This window comes from Podospora anserina, chromosome 5 (assembly GCF_000226545.1).
Source record: "Podospora anserina S mat+ genomic DNA chromosome 5, supercontig 6".
Lineage (NCBI taxonomy): Eukaryota > Fungi > Ascomycota > Sordariomycetes > Sordariales > Podosporaceae > Podospora > Podospora anserina.
Genome location: NW_001939194.1, coordinates 12,408 through 30,443, shown reverse-complemented (window position 1 = coordinate 30,443; position 18,036 = coordinate 12,408). Strand labels below are relative to the sequence as shown.

General features: G+C 51.8%; 10 protein-coding genes across 10 annotated transcripts; 3 read left to right on the top strand and 7 right to left on the bottom strand.

The window, feature by feature from the left end:
• Nucleotides 1–271: 271 nt before the first annotated feature.
• On the bottom strand, nt 272–1,977 carry PODANS_5_5430 (uncharacterized protein; the record flags this gene model as incomplete). Its single annotated transcript, XM_001929682.1, has 4 exons — nt 272–659; nt 723–947; nt 995–1,163; nt 1,233–1,977. The coding sequence occupies 4 exons, from the start codon at nt 1,975–1,977 to the stop codon at nt 272–274; spliced, it is 1,527 nt and encodes a 508-aa protein (XP_001929717.1).
• Nucleotides 1,978–2,913: 936 nt separating this feature from the next.
• Nucleotides 2,914–5,126, top strand: PODANS_5_5420 (uncharacterized protein; the record flags this gene model as incomplete). The annotated part of the gene is made up of 2 exons (XM_001929681.1): nt 2,914–4,583; nt 4,640–5,126. The coding sequence occupies 2 exons, from the start codon at nt 2,914–2,916 to the stop codon at nt 5,124–5,126; spliced, it is 2,157 nt and encodes a 718-aa protein (XP_001929716.1).
• A 495-nt stretch (nt 5,127–5,621) lies between these two features.
• On the bottom strand, nt 5,622–6,189 carry PODANS_5_5410 (uncharacterized protein; the record flags this gene model as incomplete). The annotated part of the gene is made up of 3 exons (XM_001929680.1): nt 5,622–5,800; nt 5,868–5,939; nt 6,027–6,189. The coding sequence occupies 3 exons, from the start codon at nt 6,187–6,189 to the stop codon at nt 5,622–5,624; spliced, it is 414 nt and encodes a 137-aa protein (XP_001929715.1).
• A 1,842-nt stretch (nt 6,190–8,031) lies between these two features.
• On the bottom strand, nt 8,032–8,148 carry PODANS_5_5400 (uncharacterized protein; the record flags this gene model as incomplete). The annotated part of the gene is made up of 1 exon (XM_001929679.1): nt 8,032–8,148. One exon carries the CDS (start codon nt 8,146–8,148, stop codon nt 8,032–8,034), a length of 117 nt encoding a protein of 38 aa, XP_001929714.1.
• Nucleotides 8,149–8,685: 537 nt separating this feature from the next.
• PODANS_5_5390 (uncharacterized protein) lies at nt 8,686–9,297 on the top strand (the record flags this gene model as incomplete). Its single annotated transcript, XM_001929678.1, has 3 exons — nt 8,686–8,741; nt 8,891–9,183; nt 9,239–9,297. 3 exons carry the CDS (start codon nt 8,686–8,688, stop codon nt 9,295–9,297), a joined length of 408 nt encoding a protein of 135 aa, XP_001929713.1.
• Nucleotides 9,298–9,807: 510 nt separating this feature from the next.
• PODANS_5_5380 (uncharacterized protein) lies at nt 9,808–10,382 on the bottom strand (the record flags this gene model as incomplete). The annotated part of the gene is made up of 5 exons (XM_001929677.1): nt 9,808–9,830; nt 9,901–9,942; nt 10,003–10,081; nt 10,162–10,294; nt 10,360–10,382. 5 exons carry the CDS (start codon nt 10,380–10,382, stop codon nt 9,808–9,810), a joined length of 300 nt encoding a protein of 99 aa, XP_001929712.1.
• Nucleotides 10,383–11,371: 989 nt separating this feature from the next.
• PODANS_5_5370 (uncharacterized protein) lies at nt 11,372–12,862 on the top strand (the record flags this gene model as incomplete). The annotated part of the gene is made up of 4 exons (XM_001929676.1): nt 11,372–11,614; nt 11,704–12,033; nt 12,101–12,493; nt 12,566–12,862. 4 exons carry the CDS (start codon nt 11,372–11,374, stop codon nt 12,860–12,862), a joined length of 1,263 nt encoding a protein of 420 aa, XP_001929711.1.
• Nucleotides 12,863–13,688: 826 nt separating this feature from the next.
• PODANS_5_5360 (uncharacterized protein) lies at nt 13,689–14,995 on the bottom strand (the record flags this gene model as incomplete). Its single annotated transcript, XM_001929675.1, has 6 exons — nt 13,689–13,901; nt 13,960–14,170; nt 14,230–14,274; nt 14,444–14,484; nt 14,541–14,547; nt 14,604–14,995. 6 exons carry the CDS (start codon nt 14,993–14,995, stop codon nt 13,689–13,691), a joined length of 909 nt encoding a protein of 302 aa, XP_001929710.1.
• Nucleotides 14,996–15,070: 75 nt separating this feature from the next.
• Nucleotides 15,071–15,580, bottom strand: PODANS_5_5350 (uncharacterized protein; the record flags this gene model as incomplete). The annotated part of the gene is made up of 5 exons (XM_001929674.1): nt 15,071–15,183; nt 15,234–15,275; nt 15,343–15,370; nt 15,445–15,510; nt 15,566–15,580. The coding sequence occupies 5 exons, from the start codon at nt 15,578–15,580 to the stop codon at nt 15,071–15,073; spliced, it is 264 nt and encodes an 87-aa protein (XP_001929709.1).
• A 225-nt stretch (nt 15,581–15,805) lies between these two features.
• PODANS_5_5340 (uncharacterized protein) lies at nt 15,806–16,663 on the bottom strand (the record flags this gene model as incomplete). Its single annotated transcript, XM_001929673.1, has 7 exons — nt 15,806–15,922; nt 15,989–16,014; nt 16,084–16,164; nt 16,223–16,236; nt 16,301–16,317; nt 16,388–16,415; nt 16,482–16,663. 7 exons carry the CDS (start codon nt 16,661–16,663, stop codon nt 15,806–15,808), a joined length of 465 nt encoding a protein of 154 aa, XP_001929708.1.
• Nucleotides 16,664–18,036: the final 1,373 nt, after the last annotated feature.

Genomic DNA, 18,036 nt, shown 5'->3' with positions numbered 1-18,036 from the left:
TCAAAGAACTCAACCATGCAGCTCCGGTCTCTGCCACGCCTGGTAAATCTGGAAAACAGAAGAGAAAGAAATAATCACCATACCGGTGCGTGTATCAGCTAGTGCTGTGCATCATCTAATCGAGCAGAGTGTCCTCGATTCTCAAACATCATAGCGGGAAGAAGGTTTTGTTGAGAGACCCCTAAGCTGGGCATGCACACCACGGCGTTGGCAACGCCCCTTTCCCCAGAACTACTTGTTGCCATATCCCAAAATATTACCTTCAAACAAGTCATAAATCAAGCACCGTATCTGTGTCGTCCTCGTCACTCAGTGTCTCCACCTCATCAATCGCTCCAGCTCGACCGAAACCCATCCCGTGCTCCGGGTCATGAGGCGAGACATTGATGATGGCCTTGCCCTGAACATGCTTGACAGAGCTCTTCCACAGATCCCAATCATCCTCATCCTTGATGAGAAAGCCAATGAGCATGCTAGGGTCCATGTCTTCTACGTGGAGATGCCGCAATCGTCGGGTGTGGCAGGAGTCCAATTCTTCTATGGTATAGTCGTTCGGATTCTCTCGATAAGGAAGCGCTGGCCGTGGGTGATGGGGATCGAGGTAAAAGAGCCATTGCCCCTGAGCACCGATGAAGTAGTGGGATGATGACGGGCGTCCGCTGGAGTGTGTTAGACGGAGGCTAAAGAACATGAATATGCAAGGTGCATCAGGACTTGCTTACCCAGCAATACCAATGGCTTGTGGCAATTGTAAGGTAGATATGAGCGCTTCATGGTAGATTGGGTTGATCTTGTCAATCCCCAGCCTCGTAGATACCAGAATTAATGTCGGGTGAAAGTGGTTGCCGTCAGGGTTCGCGGTTGACATGAAGTTGTCTTCGTATACTTCAGGAAGATCTCGTGTCAGGTAGACTCTCAGGGAGCTATCGTGCTTCTTGGCCAGAGCCCTGTTGTTTGTTAGAGCCAAGTTTCCATCCAGAGAAGGGTCACGTACTGGATGCACCGTGCCGTCGCAGATGGGCCAAACCACTCTCCAGGGTACTTTCCACAAGCAGCTGCACCATGGTTGACAAAGTTCTGTATGGAATATGGAGCACGAGGATCATCTGCGAATAGGCACACGATTTCGCGTTCGATGTCAGGGTTCGTCGTTCGTCTCCAAGCTGCACAAGAGAGACGAAATCAGCAACAGTTCACACACACAATAGCAAGCATGGCCGGAGATTCCTTACCACGTCCTGCACGGCTGATCAACATTGCATTGGCCAACAAGCTCTGCCCAGACCTGATCATGCATCCCCAGCCCGTATCTGATGAAAAGCCGGTCTGGTCCCCGAAAGAAGTCTTGAATCGCATGGTGAAGGACAAGGCTGCGGCCGCTTTCGGGTCGGTCGAGCGAGGAATTACTTCGAATCCGGTACGATATGTCATCCATATGCGGGACTCGAAATCATCGAGAAAGGCCGGGGGCCAGCCGCCATCTTGACCGGGCTCTTCGTACGCAAGAGCTGAATCAAAACTGCTGGCAACGGAGAGAGGAGGTGTTTCGGGCACTTGTAGCTGGTGCTGACCACTAGCCGCAACGGGGATTGGGGCAACTGCTTTTGCATTCGATGTATTCACCGGCACTCCCGCCTTCTCTGTGGCTCTTCGTGGCTCCGATTCCACGCCTGCCCCAGGCTCGGGTACTATAGCGGTAAGAGTGGCATCTGCGGGTGGTGTGCTGGTGGTGAGCGTAGGGGGTGTGCCGTATTCTTTTGTATCGAGGAGATATGAGCAACCCAAACACCACACTGGTTCATTGTTGCTTCGATCATTGGTAGGCTCTGGGTCCCAGATTCTCTGCAAGATGCGTCGGCCTACACGGCTGACCTCGGCCCCGGCGGATATCGCTGCCTCCATCGCAGTCGCGATCTTGGGTGATGTTCCCGAGACGGCCGATTGCCAGTTGTTGCTGCCTGAGCGCGTCGACTTCATCGGATTTGGTGAAGCTATAACAAAGCAGAGAAGCGGAAAAGAATACGGTCGCGGCAGTAATTTTCAATGTGGTTCAAAAACAAGGTGGAAGTTAATGCCGGCCTGCTAGAAGCCCTGTCCTCCTGATCGGATGGATCCTGTGAGCTTCTTGAGGACACCAGCTACACCGTAGCGCGAGCTAACAAAGAAGGGCATGCAGTGTCACTGCGCAGGAGATAAGATAGCTCTAGCAATGGCCCAAAGGCAAAGAACAGATGAAGTTGGCGAAAGAAACGATATGGGACGGAGCACCACAGGGAGCAGCACGGCAATATTTGACTTTGGAACGGCCAGAAGGCTGGAAGGAAGAAAGCTGGGTTGATCTTGAGAGGTGAGAGGTAGGACAAGCTCATGAGGGAGGTATGTCATATGAGTCGCGGGGGTCTCCACAACGACCAGATGCCAGCTGTGGCGAAGGCTGCCTGCCGAGTGCACACCCGGCGACCGCCAAGCCCTTTGGGTCAGTCTACGGTTACCCTAACCCCCCAATTCCAACAGTGTACCTTCTTTGCGTGCCAAGAGTAATACAAAGCTAGACTTTCATGACATCCTCCTGCCACTGAGGCAACGGCAGCACTGCTCCATCCCCAGACATCGCTTGCCAGGCCACAAGTTTATCTGGAAGGCGTGTGACTGGATAAGCTGGGAGATTTTTACTCTCTTTGGACTTTCGTTCCAAACTTCCAGAAAACACGCCAAGAACCGACTTCGACCCCTGGTATTTCGTCTACGCCACCGCAGCTTATTCATTCTACTACCAGAGTTGTCCGCATAAAATATTCGGCATTGCACTACCTGCCGGTTTTCGCTGAATTCGGAATCCCCTTCTCCCGCTTCTTCAAACGATAGGATTTATATTTTTGACGACTATGCCGCCAAAGAGGGGAAAGCGGCCATATGCAGTCCCCAACGCTGCTCACCTTCGATCTACCCCCGGAGTCCAGGGCCATGTCAGTTCCTTTTCCTCAACGACGTTTTTCCAGAGTGTCGCGCACTCAAATGGTACGATTTCCAGATTCCGCCCTGGCTTGGTTGCAGGACTTAGCTCATCTAACGCCAACAGACTTCTCTTTGAAGGATGAGGTTAGGAACACTCAGTCCCACCACCTTGACTCAGCCTGGACCTCCGGTACGGTGAAACTTCGACAAAAGCCTGTATCGTTTGTTAGTGCTGGATACAGCGAGCCTTTAAAACTTCTTGAAGATATCGAGCAAGACAAAGTTCCCCCTGGCGAGGCTACAGAGAGCAAGGCCGACGACATGGACATCACTACCGTAGACGTCAACCTCAACGTATCCGCGGAGGCTGTCATAGAGAAGACGACTCTCGTTGAGCTAGATTCAGCGGCCAAGGGCAAGATGGTTCTTTCCAACTCGACGTCTCAAGACAACCCCTCCAGCGAGACTCCCCAAGAACAGGCACAAGACCTCTTTTTCTTCGACGTTAGCGGAGATAAAGCTATCCGAGACAAACACCGTGCTGTCCATCCGCCACCCCTGGTTCCCATCCGGAAGCCATCATTGGCCGAATCTGATTCCAGCGAGGAAGTTATCCTCTTCAGAGGCCGTGCAGGTAACGCCAAAACAGTTCCGCAAAGCAACTTTGTGGTTCGTAACGGCGTTGCTACCAATACCACAACCGCCATAACTCCGACCGGTGATAAGACCAAACCTACAGCTGCAGAGGAAACGAGCCTCCGTGATGATCCCGAAGTGATTCCTGTAGCCCGCGAAAAACGAGCAGGACGCCAGCGCAGCCGTTCAAAAGCTTCCAAGATTCCCAAAACCGACGAAGATGATGAAGAGGACGCCATTCTGGCAGATTATATCGCCAACATGAGTGCCAACCCAGAGGATGACTTTATTTCAGACCAGCTACGTTCATTCAACAACCGTCGGGATCTTGGGGGTGACAATTTCGCTCTCAACCTCGGCTCCGGTGACGAGAATGACATGCCAGTGGTTGAAGATTTGTCAGGCGACGAACAACAAGCTGAGTCTAGTGGTTCTGGTCTTAGTGATGCCGACGAAGATAACGGGGATGAGAACGATGAGGCAGATGAAGACGACGATATGGACGCCGATATGGATGACGAGGGGCTTGCACGACTTCTTGCCAAGCAGGAAGAGCTTGGGTTGGGGAGCGATGAGCTTGTTTTGATACCCGAGTCTTTCGGAGTAAGCAAGCGAGGGGCGAAGAAGGGAGGCCAGAAAAGGGCAACACCCTCATCGTTCGCCAAATCTGCGAATGCCAGCTCCGTTGCTGATGCATTTGATGATCTGGATCTTGCCGACTGGACTGTGCCAGTACCCCGCAAGCGACGCTCCAAACAACCACCCAACTTCAACATTTCGGATTCTGAAATCGAGGCAAAACTGAAGTTGGATTGGTCACGCGATCGGGAACGAAAGAAAGAGCGCAAGCTTGCCCGTGAGTCATTACGTGGTCAGGGTCTTCTTGACAAGAACGCCAGCCCCGACGATTTGCGCGTCAAGTATCCAGTGGGCCTTAGACTGGAAGACTTCAAAACTGAGTTGGTGGCTTTTCTGATCAGCTCGGATGAGCGGTAAGGCATTTGAGGCATCGGAGCTAGAACAAACGTTGGCTAACTCGGTGACACAGTCTCGAATTCCCCCCGCTCGACAAACATGGGCGTATGGTCCTCCACCAGCTTGCCTTGAAATTCAATGTCAAGTCCCAGTCTACCGGAAAGGGCACAACACGCCGGCCGGTTCTCTACCGGAGCAAGCGGACCATCACATTCAAACCGCACCAGATCACAGAAGCGACACGCCAGGTAGATGGTGCCGCCCGCCGGGTGGGGCGCAAGTACTTCCCCCGTGCTGACGTAGCTGGTCCACGGGGCGACACTCCCCGGGATGGATTCAGAGGAAGTGCACATGTGAGCGTAAAAGCCCTGGTACTTCGAGAAGGAGAGGTGGTTGGCGCCTCTGCCCCTGAGTTGGGCCAGGAAAATAAAGGTCGCGCGATGTTGGAGAAGATGGGCTGGAGCAAAGGCATGGCTTTGGGAGCCTTGGAGAACAAGGGGATCTTGGAGCCCGTCGCTCAGGTCGTCAAGAAGTCGAAGGCTGGCCTTGGTCGTACATGATGTGTGTTGGGAGTTTTGAGATTTTTTTTTTTCGTAAACCATCATCATGAATAGTCCAAAAGGGATTATGTAGGTCCCAAATACGTAACATGTTCGTGTCTTAGTTATCTGTGCCGCGATGTCTGGATGTTGAGTTCTATTATTTCCAATAGACCAATACGAAACTAGACATGGAGAGGTAGAAGTGCAAACAAGAGAGTACCGATCGTCACATTTACCGATGGAGACCAGGTGGGTTTGTTCATATGCACGATTTCATTTCGCCCGAAACCCTGATATCAAGGTATGTAGTGTACAACCGCAAAAACCCCGTAATTGACCGATAAAAAAACATTGCCCCCATAAAAAGCAGACCATCCGTGACGCGTTGCATTAAGAGACCCCAAGGATTGTGTGCCCTGGCGCAAGCCTCATCATGACTCCCAAATGCCAAAGCAAATCCTATGCCCTATTGAGAAAGAAAAAAAGAGAGAAAAGACAAGATCATCGAACCACCTATTTCGTGCTCGACGAGTACTTGGTGACGGCCTTGGTGCCTTCAGACACGGCGTGCTTGGCAAGCTCGCCGGGAAGGATGAGGCGCACGGAGGTCTGGATCTCACGGGATGAGATGGTGGACTTCTTGTTGTAGGCGGCAAGCTTGGAAGCCTCGGTCGCGACGCGCTCGAAGATGTCTATCGGGCACAAGGGTCAGAAAAGGCGCGCTTTAAAGACGGATTGCTTTGGACAGAAGAAACATACCGTTCACGAAAGAGTTGAGGATGGACATGGCACGGTTGGAGATACCAGTGTCGGGGTGGACCTGCTTGAGGACTGCAAAGTTTGTTAGCGAAATCCAGATGGACTGCATGGGACTCGAGGATGGGTAAAGTCGCGCTTCGACCCGGGAATGCCACTCACCCTTGTAAATGTAGGAGGAGTAGGTCTCCTTGCGCGCCTTGGTGCGCTTCTTCTTCTCGCCAGAGGCAGCGGTCTTCTTGCCAGCATCCTTCTTCTCGGGAGCCTTGGAGGCAGTGGCGGGGGCCTTGTTGGCGGGCTTCTTGTCAGCGGCCTTGGGGGGCATTTTGGCGTTTTTTTAAGATGGGTTGTTGGGTAAGTAAGACGAAGTGAACCGAAGTTCTGGATGGATCTGGCGATTTGATGGGCGTGGAAGAGTTTGTGGGAGAGTTGGTTGATGGAGGAAGAAATGCAGCCGGCGAGGGGGGATGGGCCTTTTGTAGCTGACGCGACATGCGAGTGCCGTGGTGCTGATTGACTGATTGATTTGAGTACCGCGCCGAAAGGTGGGGACATGCCGCTTGATTTGGCAAAAAAATAAGGCACAAAGGAAGGCAGCCCCAGTCCAAAGTTGCAAGGTGACGCGGTGGTCCAAGCGCCACAACACGCTCCTGAGGCTCCGAATGGGGCATAGCAGCACCCGACCAGAAATAATAATGCACACTCCAGATCTGCGGCTGGTATTTTTTTCTCGAGCTTTGCTGGGAAATCAGGGCCCCGCCCAGCAGGGCAACCCTGTCGGAACTTGGTCGTGGAATCTCAGTTGTGGTGCAAGGCGGGCCAGGCCTGATGTAAGCCTCGACGACAGCTCATGCGCCAGCCATTCGCAACCCGGCGTGTCGTTCGGGTTTCTTTCTCTCTTTCGTTCTTTCTGTATCTGCCTCTCCACTAAACCTCGACTCTCAGAATCCCGGCCACAGCGGCCAGGAATCAGGGTCCGTTCACCTTGGTTCTCCTGGGATGTGTAAATCTGCCTGTGTATTCCATGATAATCGACGGAGAACGTGTCCGGCGTTCCACCAAGGATAGAGATGTGAAAGCTAGGTGGATTATGCCCTGATACATTGACACAGTGACACATGGGATGGACTGATGGAGCCTCCTCGGCTCCTCAGGGGAGCTGCTTTAGCAGGCACACTTAGGTGTGTGTCAACACCCTCCAGCCTTACAGAACTCCATGCCATCCGAGGCCGGCCTTGATTGGCTCTGTCCTGCTCAGCTGCCATCTCCGTTCGCTTCCAAGACCTGGGGAAGAGCCACTCTCACCCTGATGACACATGACAATTGCGGATGCAGATGGACTTTGACCCAGTGTTGGCAGCTGCGGGAAGGGCCGCATGGGAGAGAAGACGAGCCTGAAGGGTTCTAGATCTGTCACGCAGCTCGGCCCGAGAGAGCGGATGCCCTGCCCGGATGGGGTTTCACACGATCCGGAGATCTGGGGGATCTGGGGTATCATGGGGCAAAAGCTTGACTGGTGAGGCTATATCTACTTTTGGGCCCAATCCTGACCCAATATGGCACGAAAACCCACATGTGAATGTGTATGAGGCTCCAAGAGCACCTACCTGTGTTCAAAAAGGGTCAAGCAGCCTTTTTGGACCCTTCAGGTTCCCTGAACCCAAAAACCAAGCCCCAATCTTAAAGAGTCCAGGTCAAATCGACCTAAAATGCGAGTTTATACCAGTACTGTACCTCCTTGAGGACGTAAAAAGAGCATACATCTGCCCAGTCCAAGGATAACTCATGATGGACTTGTCAGCCTGGGTTGACCAAAAAAAACCCAACATGCCAAGCAAACCCAACCAGTCCATTCCAGAATGAACCATGCTTCAACACACAAGGTAGACAGACCAGAGAGTCCTAAAAAAAAAAAGGCTCGGATGAGCGAAACCCACACGCTCGGTCAATTTTGATGGACAAAAATGGCACAAAAAGCCAAACAAACAACAGGAACGACAAGAGCCAACCAGAACCAAGTGGACAAGTATGAGTTGTCCCAGATTGCAAAGTCAGGTCGACTGGGAGACCAGACTGAGTTGCAATAAACTTCAGGTACTGGGGGTCGAGGGTCGAGGCGGCCTGGGGCAGAGCGGTCAGATGAGTCCAAGTGATCTGAGTAAATCAGTCAGCCAAGCTCCATGACCAAAGAGGGCAGGGTGGTTGTGGTTGCGAGTGCTGTGCATTGTTGTGATTGCTCTGATTTTGCCGGTGTCGAATCAGAGGATGGCCCCTGTTTTTTCATTTTTCGAAGACGCGCAGTAGCAGGAGAGAAGAAAAAAAGGGACCATGGAGTGCAGTCAGTTAGGATGCGCGACAGAACGCGGTCGGGGGATGGCGCGATATTTGTACAATCAGGAACGTCAAAATCGAGACAAGCGATCCTGGTCTGTGGCCCTTTTTTTGTGGGCAGCCTGATTCAGTTTTTGCTGGTCGCTGCGCTGCAACCACCCAATTGCCGGCTTTGTGGTTGTTCTGCCCGATTTTTTTACCCTTGCAGCCTGGGGTGCCACACCAGCTGCCACGCCCTGTTTTGGGACTAGCCCCATTGGCCCCGATCAACACTGTGAAAGGCGCGGGTGATCCGTGATCTGGCGCTCTACGCGAAAACTACTTAACTCACACATCCCCCACCAGCACTCTGCTTCTCCCATCCATTACATTTTCCATCAGCAAACTTCCGCTCTACCATCAACCAACTCATCCAGACCTTTGAGTCTCTCGTCCTTGCCCAACTACACCAACTTTTTCTCAACTTTTCCACCCACTCAACTCTATCAAAATGACTGGCGGCGGCAAGTCCGGCGGCAAGGCGAGCAGCGGCAAGAACGCGCAATCGTGAGTCTTTCCCATGCGAACCGCTCAAAACCTGCCAGGCGCATCACGGTCTGGACCTCTGAGGTCCCGATCTGGATGCCCTGTCGCGTTTTAGACGCGTTTTCCCATCCTCTCTTTTGTTCTCGTTGCTAACAACATGTCGCTTGCAGTCGTTCTTCCAAGGCTGGTTTGGCTTTCCCCGTCGGCCGTGTTCACCGTCTTCTCCGCAAGGGCAACTACGCTCAGCGTGTCGGTGCCGGTGCTCCCGTCTACCTCGCCGCTGTTCTTGAGTACCTCGCTGCCGAAATCCTCGAGTTGGCTGGCAACGCCGCTCGTGACAACAAGAAGACCCGTATCATCCCCCGTCATCTCCAGCTCGCCATCCGCAACGATGAGGAGTTGAACAAGCTCCTTGGGCACGTCACCATTGCCCAGGGTGGTGTCCTTCCCAACATTCACCAGAGTAGGTTTTCATCACATCTGCACCGGTATCAATGGTTCTAACATGTTGTTTTCAGACCTTCTTCCCAAGAAGACTGGCACCAAGCCCGGCAAGAACGCCTCGCAAGAGTTGTAAATGGGTTGTGGAATTTTGTCGTCTTTTCTGCTTTCATTTTTCGGTCGGCACGTTGGGTTCATGATATTGGGGTCACGGTCTAGGGTCAACGGTTGCTTTTTATCGCGTTTGCGGGTTGTACATTAATTCCATGATGGGCATGGTCATGGATGGGCACGAATGAGAATACCTTCTAAAGATCATCATTTTATTTTGCCATTGTCCTGCTGTATCGGTTCTGGGTTGTCCTGCATTACAGTGGTGAAGCTACGAGCGTCTCAGGCTAGGCCGGAAAAACCATCCGCTGTTGAGGTGTGGTGTCGCTGGATCTCGAGATCTTTCTGCACCGGTCAATGATGTCAGGTGAATGCTCAGCACGAAACTAAGCTTTTGTCAAGATACGCCCATCTGGAAGCTACAGGTTGGAGGCAACCACTTTGCATTCGACGTCGCCCATGGCATGTGTCTGTTCTCCACTCCAGTCTCCTCGTCTAACCTTATGTACATTCCATCTCCATTGCCAATGTTGGATCAGAACTTGAGCGGCGGGGGAGCTGCACACGAAAACATATGTCAGCCAGGCGACTTGCACATTGAGAATGATAGGGAGTGCTGCAGACTCACGGTCGAGGTTGGGGACTTGCAAGTTTCTCTCGTACTTGGATCCTGTGGAATATTGTCAGTATATCTTGCATCAATAGGTTATAAAGGTTGTGTGGGGCATACCTCCGGGGGCCGTTGGGGGGATATAAGGGTCGGGGTGCTTCCACTTCTCCAACAACTTCTCTGTCTCTTTCAACAGCGCCTGTACATGTTCGTGAACCTTCTTGTCAGTTGCCATATCTCCTGTCTTCGGCATCAAGGGTCGTCGGATTGAAAGCGTACACGCTGTAGTCTAGGGTCGGTGACAGCCCGGTTCTTCTCAAACAGGGAGCGGATGTAGAGCGCCTGGCCGCGCCAGACATCACGGTGTACCGACCAGTCGAGCGCGAGCTTCAAAGAGCGGCGATAAAGCGACCTAGAAGATGATGTCAGTGGACGACCTGGGACATGGTATGGTGAAGATGTGGGGATATAACTGACAAGGCCGCCATCCGGGAGGACATAATGGGCAGCTTTGCGGGATCGTGACGTCGGAAACCTCGGTCAATCTGGGTTGCAGTGTGTTCGGCGCCTCAACCGCCGTGCTGAGCGTCAAGGCCCAGAAAGCAGATTCAAAAGATCAAGCAGCGTTAGTCCCAGGTCCAATAGCAGGGTGTGGACGAGGGTCGCGGACGTGGATATGAGGTCGTCGGGTTTGAGCTCAAATGACAAAGTGGATTGGAGGGAGCTTGCTGCCAAGCTGCAAGGTGTTTCTGCCTCAGGCCACAGTCTCATCGTGGGTGACGGTGGCTCGCTGCTGCTTCTCCAACCCGAACCCGCGAGATGGGCTGCCGGAGCGGATTAAGCTGCAACCGCCCAAGCACCGGTCAGTGGGGCTCCCGACTGTCAGACAGCCTACCTAGCCAACGACGTTTGAGTCCCAAGGCGCTGACGTTCCGTTCCATATTGCCGAGCCCAGAGAGACCCGTGCGGCCCCGGTGAGTACTTTGGCCGCCACGCCAAAGCTGCTGCAAGTTGAGGTCACCAGACGGTTGGCGAGTGGAGGCCGTGCAATATGTTAGCCGTGATGCGCCGGCAGCGCCGTGGCACCGCTCCCAGCTGTGTGCTTCGTGCAAGGATTGTGAGTCTGCCAACTGGACGCCGTAGCTAGTTTTTTCCAACCTGGATTTCGGAAAGCAACCTCCTGTCTCAACGGCGCAATTCAACCTCTTGCCTACACATCACTCCTCGCTCTCAAGACTCCTCCTTCAACGTCTCGACCAACCCATCGCAGCGCACAAGGTCAAATTCATCATTTGGTTGCCCAGTGCGGTCTTTACGCGGCATCTTTTGTTTGTGACCTCACCCTGCCTTGCGCTCTTTCCCAGCCAAAAAAGCTGTTGACTCGAACCTCCCGCGTCTCTCTGCCGAACCCAGGCTCGTGCTGCACCCGATCTACGAATTCCCGCAGTAAACAACCGCATACTCGTCCTAGCATACGCACGTCGACAATATGGTGTACAGAGGTCTCCGCCTTGCGGCTCGCGCTGCTCCCAAATTTGCGCTCTACAACAACAATACAGCCCTGCGACAACTGCCCCTGCAGTTCCAACATGTGCGGACATATGCCGACAAGATCGTCAAGGTGCCGCAAATGGCCGAGTCGATCAGCGAGGGTACTCTGAAGCAGTGGAACAAGTCAGTTGGTGACTTTGTTGAGCAGGATGAGGAGATTGCGACCATTGAGACCGACAAGGTACGCATAGCCCAGCCCATCAGGACTCTTCCGCGAAGTCCTTTTGTGTCACTTGCTTCCGGTCTAACTGATGTGTCGTAACGCAACAGATTGATGTTGCTGTCAATGCTCCTGAGGCCGGTGTCATCAAGGAGTTCCTCGCCAACGAGGAGGATACCGTCGTTGTTGGCCAGGATCTCGTGCGTATCGAGCTTGGAGGTGCGCCGTCGGGCGACAAGCCTGCCGCTGAGCCCAAGGAATCGGCTCCCGAAAAGAAGGCCGAGCCTGAGAAGGCTCCCGAGCCCAAGCAGGAGGAGAGCAAGCCTGCTGCCTCTGCCCCTCCCCCCCCTAAACAGGAGACACCAGAACCCAAGAGCAAGCCCGCTCCAGCGGCCGCCCCTGAGAAGCCCGCCACTCTGGGCAACCGCGAGGAGAAGAGGGTACGATTATACTTGCACAATCACACTGCCAGCTAAGCGTGCCCTTTTGCTGACTGAAGCCCAACAGGTCAAGATGAACCGGATGCGTCTTCGCATTGCCGAGCGCTTGAAGCAGTCTCAAAACACCGCCGCTTCCCTGACCACATTCAACGAGGTCGACATGTCAGCTCTGATGGAATTCCGCAACAAGTATAAGGAGGAGGTTCTCAAGAAGACTGGTGTCAAGCTTGGCTTCATGAGCGCTTTCTCGCGTGCTGCCGTACTTGCCATGCGCGATATTCCTGCCGTCAACGCCTCGATTGAAGGTCCCAATGGCGGTGATACCATCGTCTACAGGGACTACGTCGACATCAGCGTTGCTGTTGCTACTGAGAAGGGTCTCGTTACCCCTGTTGTCCGCAACGCTGAGGCTATGGATCTTGTTGGCATCGAGAGGTCCATCGCTGAGCTGGGCAAGAAGGTACGTCTAAAGTCACCATTTGCAAAAAAGCTCTGCAAGTCTCAGACCCTAACATGGAAACCCTTTTAACAGGCTCGCGACGGCAAGCTCACTATTGAGGACATGGCTGGCGGCACCTTCACCATCAGCAACGGTGGTGTCTTCGGTTCCCTCATGGGCACCCCCATCATCAACCTTCCCCAAAGCGCCGTGCTTGGTCTTCATGCCACTAAGGAGCGCCCAGTTGTCGTCAATGGCAAGATTGAGATCCGTCCCATGATGTACCTGGCACTTACCTATGACCATCGTCTTCTTGACGGCAGAGAGGCCGTGCAGTTCTTGGTCAAGGTAAAGGAGTACATTGAGGATCCCCGTAAGATGCTTTTGTAGATGAGTATCACTTGCAGGGGTAGCGTCATTCACTTGTCTTTTCCGGGTTGAATGCGTATGTATAATGTAAATTATCAAAGGGCCTTTTTCACTGGCATGGTGCATCATGGGGCGTTTCCAATTAGATATGGGCATTTTTTGCAACTGGCAATGCCTGCTCCTACGTGTGTACCTCTGGGCTGTCCTGATCTGTCGGTATAAGTCGTGGGTTTGGTTTGACAATGGGACAAGGCGTGTGTATATGTGTATAATATGGCAGTGCTTTTGGTTGTATGCCTACACTGTGTATATGAGAACGGTAGAATCATAGCATCAAAACGAGTGTTTAGTTTTGTCTGTGACCATATCGTTGGCCTCTAATTGATTCAAACCAAAGCTCTGTTTCACCAATGACATGTGGTGACTTTGAAGTGTTTCTTTCAGTTTTTCAGACAAAACAAACGATCTCTATATATATCAATATCTTTCCCGGTACGTTATGGACAGGAAACGGAGATAACAACAGTTTGGAGGAACTTTGTTACCTAGTTACAGGCGGTATAGAAATAGAATATAGGCCTCGAGTATAGCAACATGATGAATGTTCAATGACCCCTAAGCTATTCTTGATTATTTTGTCGGGCCTTTGATTCGATAACCACCTTGAATTTTCTTGCACGAGTGTGCCGGGGCATGAGATTGATACGACAAGCAGCTAACTAGCAACGGGGCAGATTCTCCCAAGCCCCCGTAATACAACTATACACAATAGCTTCGCCATAATACTTCAGTACTTTCATCTCCACAAAGTTAAGAGGTGCAGCGTTGCTGTTTAGCTATATCCACTTTACTTCCACCATACCCAGACCCAATGAACAAAGACTTGCCAGTTGTGTCCTGTGATGCCACTGTCAGGGAACTCGAGCCTTCCCTTCCGCGTATGGCTTGAAGCCTGCACGGTCTGGCTCAAGTCGCCCGACTTGTCTGTCCACCAATCCCTAAACCGGAACCCGTGTTTACGGATATTATAACACAAGATGAGTAAAATGAACACCGGAAGCTGTGACTGGTCAGTATCATGCGCTGCGTTGGCAATCCGCCTGAGCTCGAGCACTTACACTAATATAAGCAGCAATGAACTTGCGAATGCTCAAGGGCTCAATAAAGGCGCCTACGCCGTTGAAGAGGATAAGAACGACACAAGCAACTAAACCATAGCAAGCTTTGAGCCATTGCCCGTGGGACTTGTATGGATACCGAGGGTTGTCTCGATCATAGCTCGCTGCCTGCGACTCAGACGTATTGCCGTATATTTGGGCATCTTCAAGTCTAGAGGTGAGATGTCAGAGCTGCAAATGGCTCAGAAATTTAACTTGTGGAAGACTCACGTCCGGAAAAAGTACAGATAGGTTGCACATATGGAGGCATAAACACTAGACACATTCATCAGTACCCTGGCGTTTTTCTCAAAAGGCTGACCCAGAATCTAGAAAGAAATCCGGTAAATATAGCTTTCACTTACACGAGACCTGTGCATGTTTCATTAGCCAGTCGGTCTCACTCGGGTTTCAAAGCATGCATGGTGAGATAGGGAAGAGGGACTTACAGGATACAGTGCAGTTGTTGGCTAGCTCGTCAAGTCTCTAATTGTGGCATTATAAATCAGCAGATGTCCACTAAGAAGGGCAGCAGTACTTACTGCCCCAACTGAGCCTTCACGGCCCATGTAAGCGACCATCATGATGGCACCCCAGATCGACACTGGCGAAGACGTCTCGTAATAAACTCAGGGCCGGTCTGACCGCGAAGAGCCAGGGTATGCAAAACCCTCGTCGCGATATACATAGAGTTAATACCGCAAGTGAAGGCCGAGAAGACAAAGACTGCGTTGAAAAAGTGGGCAACTTTGGGCATGCCAGCCTCCACGACGGCGATAATGAAAATGGAGCGTGCACCGACCGAGGTACTGTGGCCATTGATGAAAGGGTGGTCCATGGGGACAACAAACGATGCGGGGAGCATGGCCAGCGAATACAACGTAATGACACGAAGGTTGATTTTGCGAGCGGCCATTTTCATGCTCTCGACGTCACTCAATGCTCGGCTCTCTGCCGCTGTAGCTGCGACGATATCCATGCCGATATAAGAGGACATGACACTCGTGAATGTTGTCCTATGCGCGGAGTCCTAGCTACGTCAACGGCCAATCACGACAGCTGAGTATCGTGCTTACCAGACACCTAGAAGAGTTCCCAGTGACCCTTCAATGGAATGCTCGACTTTCAGATTCTCGTCCTTGGCGTTGTACACGAGGTTGAAAAACGAGTAAGGATGATTCCCATCTGTGTGGGTCGTCAGCCATGCCCTGTCCCGTTGGTGTATCAGAACTCACATCGAGTGCCAAGAGGTTCATGATAGTAGGCTTCCCCTCGAGCTTCGACGACGTAATGTAAGTAGCTGGCAGGCCGGAACAAATGGGGTAGTGGAAGGTGTAAACTGACGCTGAACAATAGATAGAAAACACATCATCTAGTCATCACCAATATGAGTAACACGGAGACAAAGGAATGGTGATAATCCAAGACACCAGAAGCTGCACCCACCATGATCAGTAATATGATAAACATGAGCTTGAAACAGCCGAAAATGTATTCCAATTCCCCAAACACCTTGAATGGCAGCATTAGCATGGGTCTGCTAGAGTTTCCGACAGGTCATACTTACTCGGACTGGAAACATATTGAACAATATGACCAGAATCAAAAACACGGATATCCACACGGCATTATCAACCCTCTGACCCACCTCCCAATTGAGAGAAGTTATTCCGTCATCATAACGGAATTGATGGCATTCGATACTGCCACTAGCTGCTCACCAGCCAGCACAGCGTATGCAAACCTGTTTGGACACGGAGTTGTCAGGGTATGGGACAAGCCTTTACAGTGGCATATTCACTGTGAATCATGAAATACCAACCAATAGACCCACCCAACAGCAAATCCTACACCACGACTCATGAAACGGCGGGGAAATTCCATGACAGGGGCGTTGACCGACATCAACGCAGTCATTTTTACCCTGTGGGACGTCACGGTCAGTAGGTCGGGACAAATGACACAAAATAAATGGTAATTCTGAACTGACGAGACAGCTTATCACTGAGGCAATGACTAAATGGTTGTGTATGAATTAGCTTCATGCCATCGGGTTGAAGTGCTGGTAACAATCAAACATCTTACCTGTTCCCATGAGTATGTAACAGAGAACTGCACCGCCAGGACCCGCGCTCGCAAGTGATCTCCCACTTCCTAAAAAAAGTCCTATGCCAGCGATTAATAAGTCCTCAACACCTATTCTGTTGAGAAATAGGGCACATACCATTGCCTATTGTGCTACCACTCAGAAGCCTTGGTTAGTCCGGTATTCGGGTGCAAAGAAGCACAGGCAATAACCCACCCAGAGAATGCGATCATCTAGATCCGTAACATCTAGTTATTTGATATGGCGGCGATACTCGGCCGTGTCCATGTCCGGGGATCTTACGTTTATATGTCTCTCGTCCAATACTCGCCTTATGAAACCTCAAGTGTCAATTAACAGGCATGAAAAAGGACAGAAATTCTCCCTCCCAACATACCATAAGCTCTCTGCACGAAATTTTTTGGTGTCCCCGGGAGGGCTCGGGTCCTCGTAGCCATGTAGAGTGGCTTCGCCATCCAGCTGAGGGCCCCCTGTGAAGATTTGAGGGTCCAATGCCTCTGGCTTTTCGTAGTCCGTGGCAGGTTGACCCGACCAGGACACAGATTCGCCAGGAATCATCCTGAAAACAAATCGGTCTACTAGACTGAGTAAGTTGTCGAACGTTCTGGTAAGTGGAATCAGGACGTGATCAAATCGTTGCTTGTCCTGGATACCACCATGTTTCCAACACCTGGCAGGGCTGGTGACTGATGGGATACTAATGGTTATTATACATTTGCTCCTTCAGCAAACTGGGATTCCAAGTGGTGTGGAGTATGGCAAAGCGTGTTGGGTGCTGCATTATAATCATGGGGTTAAAAATACGAACGAATCAGGGCAGGAGCAAACAAACCCAGCACGGCAATCATGCAACATTCTATAATTGCCGGGTTCAGCTCATATTTGCCCGCAGTGTATCATGGGTGGCCAGCGAACACATCGGGGCAATAATAGCCCTTTCTTACTTCTTCAGGTTGGTAGCCGTCTCCGACGATGGTTCTTCGTGCTTCCTTGCACAGTAAAAGGCATGGCCAGCTAAGACATGACGGCCATTGGTCTGTATCATGTATAGGAGGTGTCGAGGTACAGCAGCGGCATCTAATACGGAATACGACAGGCGGTCGAGATGTAGGCCATGGCAACCACTCAGAAGCTGAACAAGGTCGCTATCCGGCATGTGGGTTCAGATGTGGGTGACCAGAAGTGGCACGATACCTTCAACGGTGAAATGTAGATGCAAGCAGCAAGCCACACCAGAGGAAACTTAACCCCTGCCAGTGCTAGCGTTCTTTTGATCTGCATGCCAAGTCTCAACTGTCCCATGTCTCCACACCTAGTGTAACTCTCTATTTGGCTGTGGCAACCTGATTGACTGGGTCCCTCGAGATCCCAAGCTGCCCCATATTGAACCGCAGGTCTGGAGCCGACTCAGAGGGACTCGCACAATGGCCACAGATGAACCAAACATCACACATGGCTCCTTTTGCAACCCTTCATTAATACGGCGAGTGGTAGCTTCTCCCGACAACTGTTCCGGGCTCGCATCGTATATGTTCACTTTGTGCACCACCGTGAGATGTGGTTGCGAGCCCAGCCACTTATATTCCACAGACCTTCACCCCCTCGTGCTTCTTGTTCCTGTGCACCCTGCCCGGCCAACCCCAAGCCAATGGAGGGGACCACGGCATTGCTCAGATGGTATTCCACCCCCTCCCACCAAAGCCGTAAACCTAGTCCTTTCTTCGCTTTGGTGGCCGGGTACAGACTCGTCCTACCCCTCCCCCCCCTCTCAACTGCCTATCATTTCCCAATTTCTGTCCCGAATCTACCCTGTCCTTCCGACTCATTGTGCACTTCAGGACCAACTCCTCTTGGAGATGTTGACATACAGATGAAGAGCGAAAACAGCCCAATCGAAACAAGATTAGGCTTAATCATCGGTAATCAGCTGG